Consider the following 12785-nt stretch of genomic DNA (forward strand, 5'->3'; position numbering starts at 1 on the left):
ATTTCCTGTAGAATTTGAAAAGCTATTTTTACCATTTTCTTGAATGAACAGATAATAATATAATAATGAATGATGTTTTTCAAACAATGTTAATTATCATTTTCGGTTTAGCGGACCAGAAAAGAGATATAAAAGTACCAATATAATATAATATTAGTTTATAACGGTGTCTTTTGCAGCAATTTTTTATTATATATTATGTTACTTATGCTTTAAATACTTACCAATGTAAAGAACAATGTTGTATATAATTCAATAAATATTCTACAAAAAATTTTATAATATGGTTTTCTTTTAATTAATGTTCTTATATTTTAATCACATGAACTTGATACAGATCTCTTAAAAAAACGTTTGATACCAATTTATAGCGATTTTTATGACTGTTAACCATTTGTTTTTTTTTTTCACTTATCTACACAGTTCTTGAAAATTCTTTTACTTTTTTGATAACGATCAAAAATTCATGATTAACACTTTTATTCATCATCTACATTATTGTCATGAAAACTCATACAAATTCACTTCTATACAAATAAACTTATCAGATTTTAAATAAAACCAAGGAGCACTTTCACAATTTTATTATTTCATCATTTTGTTGTAAATTTTTGTTGAATTATATGTGATAAGGATATAAAAATAAAATATTTTCTTCTTATAGACGTTTTTAGAATACCAATATTTTAATATAAATATAAAATACTAGGTATTATGTTAGGTATTATTAATTAGTATTAATATTTTCTCGTTGTTAGTAAAAATTTCAAAAAATTGGTATATAAGACAATACAATTCCAGCTTATAGAAGAAAAATATATGATTCTCCAAAGAAAACAATGTGATACATCATTGTTTGTGACTAAATAAAAGTTAAAAGGTAATCTTAAATTTAGAAAGATATAAAATACGAAATTTGTGACAAATTATATAACATACAGCTCAAAATAAAATTAAAATAAATGTTATTAGTTTTGATTAGTATTTGAATTTTCGGCCCTGCACAAAAACGTCTGTCCTAGATTTAGTTTATAATAACACGAGATAAATTTTAGACACACATGATTTAAAAATAATTAATTACTATCTTTTTAATATTATGAATTATAAAATTGTTTCATATATTTTATAACAACCTATAACAGTATATTTTATTCGTTTTTTGTCATGACGTAAAACAAAAGCATACAATACTTTCATATTCTAACCATTAATCAGGCTTTGTAATTTTAAATGATAAAAATTTTTAAATGTTCCGTCCAAACATTGAAAAACTTAAACATTTTTCAATTGAACAATAATCTTTTTTTTCGTCTAGATATACAATTAAATAAAGTGTGGATATAAAATAACTCTACATATTTTTGTCAAAACGCGAATAAATAAACAAAACTTGAACTTGCAAAAAAATTAAAAAATTAATAATTCAATTTTAAATATCGGTTTGCGTAACTTCCCTTTTCAACTGATTCACTTTTCGACCAAATTTAAAATAGGCCGATTCCCTTTTCTATCAAAAAAAATGTATATAATAAAATTAAAATAATAAAATAATAATGTACAATTATTGTCATTAATTATTAAAATATCAATATAAAATAGAATGATATTTTATATCTAGTTTTAATCTCTTATCGTATTGAAAATTGTTTGCATTTTTTTTTCAAAAATCAGAACTTTAATTTTAAAAATTTTAGGACTTCGCTCGTTACGCCTGCAAGCTCCACTCAGAAACTCAAGTGCCACTGTGTGATACTTTTGGGGGGAATGGGACTTCGTTCTAAGGGTATAAACCTAACCTAGTTTTTGTACAAACCTTGATACTGTTGCAAATGGGATTATGCTCTGTATGTGAACCTAAAACCTCTCTATGCGAGTAAAACCTTGAATCGTCATAAATATATTATAGTAGTTTCCATCATAATCAAACATTGTATATCATTATTTTATTATTTTAAATTTATTATATAAATTTTTGTTTTGGTCGATAAGGGGATTGGCCTATTTTAAATTTGGTCGAAATGTGAATCAGCTAAAAAGGGAAGAGTAGGGTTTTGGTCGAAAACGGACTCGCCCGCGTAAACTATGGTTAAACGTTGATTTTCTACGGGTACCTGTTTTCTCTATTATTTTTTTTCAATTACTCCAAATTAACTAATTAATTTACTATTAATCTAATTATTTTTTAATTAATTTTATTAAATTACTTAATTTCGTAGACAACTTGGTATAACATAGTCTTACGTGATATAAAATAAATAACAAACAATAACAATAGATGTATTATCATAGTGTGTGGGGTTAAAGTACATGATGAAAATATGGAAGGAACAGAATTCCATTATCAAAAAATGGTTACCATATTGCCATTCGATTTTATTATTAAGAATTACATTTTAAAATATGTCTTCTTTAGTTTCATATCTTTTGCTTATAAAATAACGTCTACCAATCAGGTTTCAAAAAAAATTAAAATTAACCTATCATACACATCATTACGCATGGCGCTTAGACCAGCGGTTACCAACCTTCTAGACTTCACGAATCACGGAAACCATAGGTTTACATTCTGCAAACCATTCCTACGAATTTTTAAACAATTTAAAAAAACTAACCAAATACATCATTAAGTGTTTTTGTATGTATTACAATGTAATACTATTACATGTTCATCCAACGGAAACCACACACCTCGACGTAATTTCATATACTTTCGCACATTATTATGATCAGGTAATGTGCATCCGTTGAAGGGTTGATAAAATACAATTCTTTCGCAGACCTCCGTATCGTTTTCTCTCGGATCACCGGTTAGAAACTATTGTCCTGGACGATACGAATGTTAATTTTTGTAGAGCCACTCACAATGATTATCATTGAGCCCACATCTAAGAACCGAGGGAAAGGTTCTTAACACTAGACTTCGTCTATTACGGCCTAATCTCAAGTCCGAACTCTTGATTGACAACAAAAATTTTCTGGGTCTACGGCATCCAAATATGAGGATATGCCGAGCCTTACCAAATATACAAGTCTATACTGAAGCAAAGTTTCCGGTCTATTTCTCTTTGTCAAATGACATGTGCGCAATATGAATCAATCGTAATCTTTTGGCGAATTTTTTTTTTTTTTATAGTTGCGGACACGACGATGGCAATCGTCCCGCCGATAATCACCCACACGGCGGCTACACCACAAGATTCGCCGAACGCCATGTACGAGACGAGGGATTTCCGACGGTTGCAATCTCTCACTCCGTACACGTTTTTGCCGTTGGACAGAAACGGTAGCGGATTTTCAATTGATTCGATCGACTGTTCAGTGGTACGTACGAAACATACGAGTAATAGGTTTACGGTACATCATCGGTTGCAGATCCGTTCACGTCGAACGAATCACACACGCGCATTTGGTCTGCACATTACACTCTATGTTCGATTACTATTATGATAATATTGTTGTTGTTCGTATATTATCGCACGACTGCCGTTTTCGCTTCGGATTTTGTCCGCAGAACAAGCAACAATCGTGTTGTCCTTGCGGGAATCCTCGATCGAGTACCAACTGATTCTATTTCAAAAACTATTATCAACGTTCAATAACTGCTAAAAACTTCCGTTGTCAGTTGTCCTCTAAATATTTAAATGCCGTGCATTCAATTGTAATAACGTAATCCCGGAATAACAATAAATATTTTAACCCTATCACGTCTTCGATGGTTTTGAAATCAACATTAATATCCATACGCATTTATACCGATTTTCGCTATTCAAATTGTATAACCATCAAGCGTATGATACGAAAAGTATATCACGTAAATACAATGGATTTGCGATGAGCACAAAAACTGTTTGACTCCTAAAATGCATAGATACTCGATTATTAATATTTTTATTGAAGAACAATTAAATTGTTTGGAAAACAGATTAGTTTGCCCACAACAATTTAAATCATTCGAAAAATTCCAAAAACTACAACAATGATTTCAAACCAAACCTATAACCTTACATCACAACCGTACGACCATTTTGTATAAAATGTTCTCCCAAATATTGTAATACATACACGTAAGTATTGCTTTAAAAGTGTTTTATTTGTTTAAACAATCACGACAATATTAACAACAATGCCCGTAGTTTTTGAGGAGTAACGCGAATACGTAATAATAATAATAGTTATCAGGAATAAATTAGTACGGAATCATAAAAACTTCATACTTTTAGGTTAGTTAGTATGCAATAAATGATTAACTTTTTTTATACTTTTTTTTCCGAGCAACTGAGAAATGTTGCCCTTGTTTTCTACCCGAAATGTATAAAATGTACTAGAAAATGTAAACACTTGCCAAACAAGTTTAAAAATATTAATGTATTTGTGCTTACAAAAAACTCTATTAGCATTATGGTTTTGAGTGTTATCACAACATATTTAATTGTTTATATAATGTAAAATAGCGTTCGTCAACAAATAGTTTGCAAAGCGTTTCCAAGCTTCCTAAAATCAACAGCAGAACCCCTCAGATATCCAGTCCTCAAAAACTAGTATCAAATCCAAGTTTTGAAACAATACCTGAAGATGTCACTTATAGGTAAGTATTAAATATTTAGTTTGACTACTACTCTGTAATTTGAATTGTTTTTAAATATATATATATATATAAGTTAGATTTTAAACTTATTTTGCTTTATTTTTCTTATAACCCATACGATTCATATGTTATCGAAGTAATACTGGCACCCGTTAAATCTTCGAAAGTTTTAATGCGATTTTGAACGATTGCATTCAGGCGCACTATCTGTAGAATTAATAATAATCATATGATTAATCACATTTGTTGTTTTAATATTAGGATATAAAAGAATTACATTTTAAGTTTTCATCTTTGAAATTTTATTTAAAACTGAAAAGTTTAGCCTTGGAAACCCTACTTTATGCCCGGGTGATATTTTATACAAAAAGGATTTTTTTTTTATGATGAATAGGATACCTAAAGAGTTACGTTCTAAAAACAATGGACAATACAAAATTACTATACCCATTGAAAAACCTTAAACATTTTTAAGTAAATTACATTCAGAGATACTTTCGGTGCATTTGAAAATTTTCTTTCGACTCGTTGTCTGCTATCATCAAGTATTCATGTTTGAAAAAATTACTTATAGCAAAAATCCTACGTTAACGTATTTCGGTGTTCGTAAAATGTTTATACTACTATTTTCCTATGTTTGTCTTAAATAAAGTTGATTTTTTCCACCATTACAAATCTATGCAAAAAATACCTATCGACGATCATAAGACTTCATATTTTTCGATGTGGATACCTGTATTATATTTATTTTTTCATCACATAATATTTAATCTCCTTTGACACGTGTGATGTTATGTGTACATTACAATAATACATACCTATTCCAATAATGACATTGAGCGAACCGGGAAGAACTAGGAGATTATTATTCACAAACAAAAAAAACAAATAAAGAAAAAATAAAAATATTTGCAGCGGTGAAAACGGTGAAAAACTTCAAAGGCGATATTCGTGGAAAATTTCGAGACCCTCGTCAAGGCGAAAGTCAAAGTTTAGTAATGCGGATGGCAATGATGACGACCAAGGGGCTCTGGTTTGGAACAACAATGGTCATTTAGGAAACGCTGCCGGGTATGTATAAAATAAAAATAAAAAAAACCATCTAAATCCGTTACCCGGTCGGAACACTATTTTTAGTGCATAGTTATAATAATAGATTTATAAAATAGTTATAATAATCGTTATATGTTACCACTATTTTTTTTTTGTGTTTTTCAACATCCTTCAGCAGCGTGCCGCCGGACCATTCTCAGTGCAACGGCGGCGTTTCCATAAGTCCATCGTTGAATTACCGCGCGACCAACAATGTATTGGCCGAGTACAACGGTGTTGAGAGATCTCCGTCGGCCGTACAGCAGGTATTTAAATACTTTTTCGTAACGTTTAAACTTTTCCAACAACGTGTTGAAAATGGTCATTTAACCCTGTCCGTTGTCTTATCGACCGGCATTGCGCCGAGCATTCGTTGGCCGTACAACGTTTTTGAAAAACAACAGCGTTATATTGTCCTCACGATCCAACTACGTTTTAAAAAATATATTGCTGTAACACATAACTTATAACATAGATTTGAGATTGATCTCACCCAGTCCACATACAGTCATCAACAGTAAACGTTTAACTTCGTTATGTGGATCTCAAATAATCATTAAAACAACAAAATTAAAGAAAATAAATAAAAACACAATTATTTCTCAACTCGATGTCTTTATTGAATATACTCGTATATAACAACAATCTAAGAATAATTCTTCGTGGAAATATTTATTTCGTGTACTTGGATGCGTCCTTATCGTCGAACCGTTTGTTATGAACTACATCGAACGTTCGTTTGGTCTATAATCGTAGACGGTTCTAGGGACGGGAAAACGTTGATAGTTAAACGTTCTCGACTTATACGAAGCGGTATATCTGAACGTGGGGGTCGCGCAAACGATTTCGTTTCGTACAACCGTTCACATTTCAGCACGCAAAAACTTCTAAAACGCTATCGAAAATTAACATTCGCTGAACATAATATTGTTTAACAGTTAACTGCAGCCGTATGTTTCATGCCGTCGGCTGTTGTTTCGTTTACCGATTAATAATAGTAATTTACATAAACACTACACGAAGCGCTACACCGTTGCAAAAGCTTAATAATTGTCTACATTATATCTTGTAGCCGGTGTAAACGTCGACTCGACTACATAATAATTCCAACCGGAACGGTATGATAATGTTTATTGATAGCTACTCATCAAGCGGGACGCGATGCCACGAAGGCGGAAAAAAAATTTAAAATGATTAATAACAAATATTATAGTTGATATTTTATGTTAATGAACGCAGAGCAGAGAAAAGAATACAATAATATGTCAAGCTGTCGGCTAAATGGACATGTTATTATGTCGAACGACCTGCCTACGGCATTTTTTCCTCTGTCCCATAATTTTAATATCATTATATTATACGCTGAATCTTTTAATTTAACGAATGCACTGCACTGCTCGTGACACGGTCGATTGTGCTACGCCGTCTTATAAAATACGACAAATTAACTCAATTCTCTAGTCCGATTTAATGCTTTCGTCGAAAGTGCTTTCTTTTTATCATTTGTCGAGCAAAGGTGCCTAACCTAAGCTATAATTTAGTTTTTGTATTCCTTGTGCATCTGATTTCAATGAAGTTTTATCTTAATAAAATGACCATATTTATGTGTTTATTAACCGTGTTCAAACTTGTGACTTCTAGACTAAACCCAACTTTTTATTATTAATACAAAACATAAACATGTGCACTCAAAATAACATCCTGAAAGCCAAAATGATAAATTGATAAAAAATAAGATTTAATTGTAGGATACCTATAATGGTTGTATTTTGGTTATTTATTTATTTTTTAATTAATTAATTTTTTATTTTTATTTGTTTATCGTTTGATACATAATTATTCGAAAATGTTGCAGTTATTCAATTAATAATAATTAACAATTAAATTAATTTAGTTATTTTATTAATTCAATTTATTTGATATTAGAGATCGTAAACTTAACAAACCATAAAATAATATTTTGAATATTATTCCAACTGTACTAATGTTGCTGATAAAACCATAAATTACCACGAAATAATAAAATTCATTAAGGATGACTATCGACCATGTTGATGCTAGTGCTATAAATATAACATGTTTCACAACAATGAAAATTTACTGTAATAAGATAAAAAAATGATAATTATTTTTTATGTATAAAATCCAGTAGTTAGAAATTTGAGATGTTTACAAATATAGAAACCATTAAAGGATGACATAAAGCAAATATAATGATAAGAAATTAGAAATACTTTTAAAATAAAAGAAATATATGAACTTACGAGTATACTCATTTGAATTATATGCAAATGAAAATTAAAAACTTTACTCGATGTTATTTTGGTAAATATTCATAGTCGGACGTTAACGGTTCCGAACGCTCGTAGAATGAAAATAATTATGGTCCTCGGAAGCAGTCATCCCAATTATGGTAATCGTGTTTTCGTAGCCCATGCGAATGGATATAGTTTTCAGCGCGCTGTCGTAATATCACCTGGATAGTAATTTTCACTCGAAACTAATTCGAACGTTATGGATCGCGGATATTTGTGCTTCCTTAACGGAGAATATTTCACGGTTCATCTTAAATTCTTTCACTCTAAACGCCTTTGCTCGTACGTAAAAACGCGTTTTATTCAAACGTGAAGCGATAGATATCTAGGACGTGTAGCAACGAAGGGGCGACCCATTGGTGGCATCCGGGCTTTTGTGTTTATGCAAAATATCGTGTGATTGTAAGTATAATCCCGCGAACTACTACGGTGCTCCCGCTAAGCTGCTCGGTGAACTGCTGAAATTCATATTCCCGACAGCGATATTGAAAGAATGTAAATTTCGCATCTACATCTTCGCCGTTATCTAAGAAACATGTCGACCGCATAAAGATTTTTATAAAAGAAATCTGTGGGTACGGCGCCGCGATAGAAATACAATTCCGTGGTTGATGTTTTATATGAAATATATTCGTATGCCTTTCGTATTATCATTTTGGCCTCGTAAAGACGCGGATAGCCTTTGCCGATTTGGCATCTCACCACGGAATACTGATGTTTTGAATTTCAACGATTACACCAGATCATAGTATTATGACACGACGGCGAAGTTGTACGTCAACGTTGCTTAGTCGAATAATTTGATTATCAGAAATAAATTGTTGAATGATAAGAGCGATTACTTATAAAATACGAAATAAACTTAACTTAAACTCTAATAAGTAATCTTGATAAGTAATCTTACGCTAAGGTATGACATATGCTAAAAAGTATACCCGCAAAAAAATAAATGGTTATAACAATAGCAATAAGGTTTAATGAACGCTATTTAGGATAAAAGAATAATGATACGATATTATAAAATAAATCCATAGGCATACCTGAATTTCAAGGGGGAACATAGAATGATTTTGGTTCCTTTTTTCAAAAAAAGTGTAGGAATATTTAATAAATCATAATGTATACATAAATATAAATTTTATTTTTATTTTTTACTGTGGTATATTAGTCCAAATGAATATGTTTTCCTTGAATCTCATATATTTTTCTCGGATAGCTTCAACTATAGATGAAATGAAACTTTTGTTGTCAATCGTAGTTGTTATATCAGTGGTTTTCAACCATTTTAACAATGCGGTATACTTCATCTTCAACAAAATTTCTATTGCACACTAATCCATATAATACGTAAACCATATTTTATATATCTATGTATTGTACACGGACAGTTTACAGTCTACTCTATTAGAGGGTTAATCATTGTGCAATATGTTATTAATACAATCGATCGATCGAGATGGCTGTGACGAGAATACGCACAATAAATAATATTATATGTATCTACGATTAGTTCGATCAGTTTTCATCAAATATCGATAATAATACTGATAAATAAATGATTATAAAACAATTTATAGATTTATCGTGGTACACTTCATGGGCTCTCACGGCACACTGGCTAAAAACCTCTGCGTAATATCATCTCACGTGCCTACGAACAGGGACATGGAGGGCTAAAGCTCCGGGGATCATACCTCCGAGAGGAACCGTCGTTTCATCTTTTCATATAATGTATTATGTTTAAGTATGTACTATATCATAGCCAACCAAATGTAAGCAAAAGAGGCCTGGAACCGATCAGACCCGTGGTCTTCAAAAGTTCTTGCCGGCCCTGCCTACGAAACGCGTGTCAGACGATGATTGTCCGTGATGCGACTGCCGATGCAACCGCGCGATTTAAATATGTATAACCGTTACTCATAAACCAATTGAACTAGGAGCAACGCTTGTACGCGCCCACCCGTACCACCAATAAGTTATGGTCGGACGCGCGTATGCAAGTGAGGGTTTCGGAGGGCTCGACTCTCATCGAAGGTTTGATTAAATTCATATTTGCACACTCATTCGACTATCCGGTTCTTGTCCGCGTAAGAAACACGCGGAAAAGGAAACGAAATCGAATTTTCTATCGCCATTGTTGCTTGTTAAAAATAAAATATTGCCGCTATCGTATTGACGCGGCCGTTGGAAAAATTTAAAATTTTTCCTCGAAATGTTTTTCCGGACATACGCTTAGTTGTGGTTATGTTGAGTTAATCTTCGACCGAACCACCTTATGCAAACGTTATGGCGTGATTCTCATTACTACTCATGGAGAAGGATTTCCGGATATGTTATGCACTGCACGTTGTGTTCTGTATAATTGAATAGTATTAAACCAATGGTACATGACGTGTCCTAAAACGTGCCGAAATTTAAATCATTTTCGTAGTCGCATGGTTTAAGAAATATATATTGCACGCATGTGATACGCAAACTTGACATTTTGTAATTTTAAAGAACAATTTTTTTTTTAATTCGTCTCTATACATAACATATGGTTTGTAGAAATCACATTAAAATAGATCTTAAATAAGCCACTGGGCTTGAGTACATTATAATGTACTGATTATGCAACTACAAAAAAAGAGATTTCATAGTTTTTTAACTATTAGACACCTGAAACTAATCTAATTATGATAAAATCCTATTTAAATCAAGAGCATTTCCTATTAGACGACATGGAAGATTTATACACACGCTTGATGATACTGTTGTTAAGAAATCATGTGTTCAAAAATTATTTGTTCGAAATATTATTTTTGTGAAAACAATATATACATAATATTGCGTACAGTACATTGTATATAGAAGAAATTACACCGTTTTCGTTGGTAAAAATAATAAAATAATCATTCACATTTAATTTTATACTTTACGTATTTGTACATTGCACATACCTATCAAATACTCGTAATTACAACATTCTTGAGTTAGTCAACTAATTCAAACTTCGAGTGCAAATCGGCATGGCTAAACTTTGTTTAGTTGATTCATAATTTCTTATAGTTTTTTTTTTCATAAGTATACACAGATTTATATACGGTTTTTTCTTTTATCATCTATAAAACTATATTTAGTTTATGGATTTATTAGAATAAATTTTAACAATATTTTACATATTCTTAATAAGTTTTAAAAAATTAATTTATACAGTGGAATATTTAATAATTTATAAAAATATCATTTTCCATTAATTCCTTCATTCTTTAAATTTACTATTTTTTTTTTTTTTTTTTTCAAACACATGACCTCTTTTCTCGTACGGCTCGAACAGTTAATTTATCCTCACTCCGATCTTATAACCGTCCTCCGTCTATCGTTCTCATGTTTCTCCAATACGTCTAAAACACGCCCGCGTTTATAACGTTCCAGAACAACACGGGGAACTACGGAGTCACGCCGTCGACCGGTTGTCAGTACAATTGCTGTCAGCCATGCGAGTCCGAGGCATGCGTCGGGGCCGCGGAGGAAAAGACTTCCGAGCCGTGTTGCGACTGCGACCTGGACTCCGGCACGACCAAGGCGCACGTGCGCAAGGTTTTCTATTTCTTCGAGGAGAAGGGTTGGCTCAAAGACCGGGCCGAGTACTCGCTGTACATATTTCCGCTGGAACACGGGTAAGTCGGAAACGAAATGTGTGCTTAAGTGTTTTTGTACTCTTGCGTAATGCGCATTATGTGCCCGTGAGACGTACCTCTCAATAACGATGTTTCTCGACCTGACAGTTGCAAGTGGTAGGTAGTATTGATGAAGGGTCATCAAAACAACGATAAAACCGATCGATGTCTGTTCTACAAATCATACGAACCTACTTATTATAATACACACAATTATACATCTATAAAAACAATATAATAACTCTACGATCATTTTTGAAGAGTTACAAAAAAAAACTTTGCGATTCGTAATAGGTTAAGTCGCAATAATTTTCTACGAATCCGCCTAATAAGTAACCGTGGAGATGTATTCGTGATTATTTTACTGTTATTTTCATCGTTATATGATTATTCATTATTTTACACGAAAGCTACCTTTACAGCGTGGCCCGTGATATACGGCCAATTAAAAAAAATACATTCTGAAAAGACTTGAGAACTATTCTTTCTGCACACATCCCTCTCTTTTTCTTTTTACTTTTTACCCTTTTGTACGAGATAGCGAACACAGCGGTAGTATAATTTAATAATATAATACGCGCGTACACGGTGCTCGTACGTTATTTCATACACATATATATATATGTGATATCATTGAATATAAATCATATAGAATTTATACTCGGTGCGGTGTGTTTTGTACGCTCCTGCACACGCGAACCTCCTTAATCCATCTCGACATTCGTTTAATAGGTATTATTATTTGCACATTTTTAATTTCGAACGTATCGTCATACCGCGACAAAATAGAACAGCGAAATAACAGTAATAACGATAATAATGATGATGGTGATCAGTGGCGTCGCCAGAAAAATAATTTGGGAGGGGTAGTTGAATTTAAATTTGAAATTCTCTCCCACATGAGTTACAACTTTTTTATTTTAATAATTTGATGAAACATAATTTAAAATATGTAAAATATGTTGTCATTTAGTTCATTGTAACTATGAAAACTGTTTTGTTTCTTGCCACCGACTCGATTCCAAGTAGTGCAGTCGATGATGTATTTAAATTTAATTAATAAGATATAAGACTTTAACTTTTTACATTTATTTTAACATTCAAAGTGTTTAACAAATTTTAATATAGAGT

General features: G+C 31.9%; 1 protein-coding gene across 1 annotated transcript in view; it reads left to right on the top strand.

Moving 5' to 3' along the window:
- Window positions 1–12785, top strand: part of LOC112682398 (voltage-dependent T-type calcium channel subunit alpha-1H-like) — a gene marked incomplete in the record, with an annotated part of 329779 nt that overhangs the window by 295795 nt on the left and 21199 nt on the right. The window contains 5 exon segments of the mRNA XM_025552987.1: window positions 3137–3324; window positions 4455–4588; window positions 5504–5659; window positions 5817–5946; window positions 11410–11654. Of these exon segments, the coding sequence (XP_025408772.1) occupies window positions 3137–3324; window positions 4455–4588; window positions 5504–5659; window positions 5817–5946; window positions 11410–11654 (853 nt within the window).

The sequence above is a fragment of the Sipha flava genome, unplaced genomic scaffold (assembly GCF_003268045.1).
Source record: "Sipha flava isolate LNK unplaced genomic scaffold, YSA_version1 203_pilon_pilon, whole genome shotgun sequence".
NCBI classification, from domain to species: domain Eukaryota; kingdom Metazoa; phylum Arthropoda; class Insecta; order Hemiptera; family Aphididae; genus Sipha; species Sipha flava.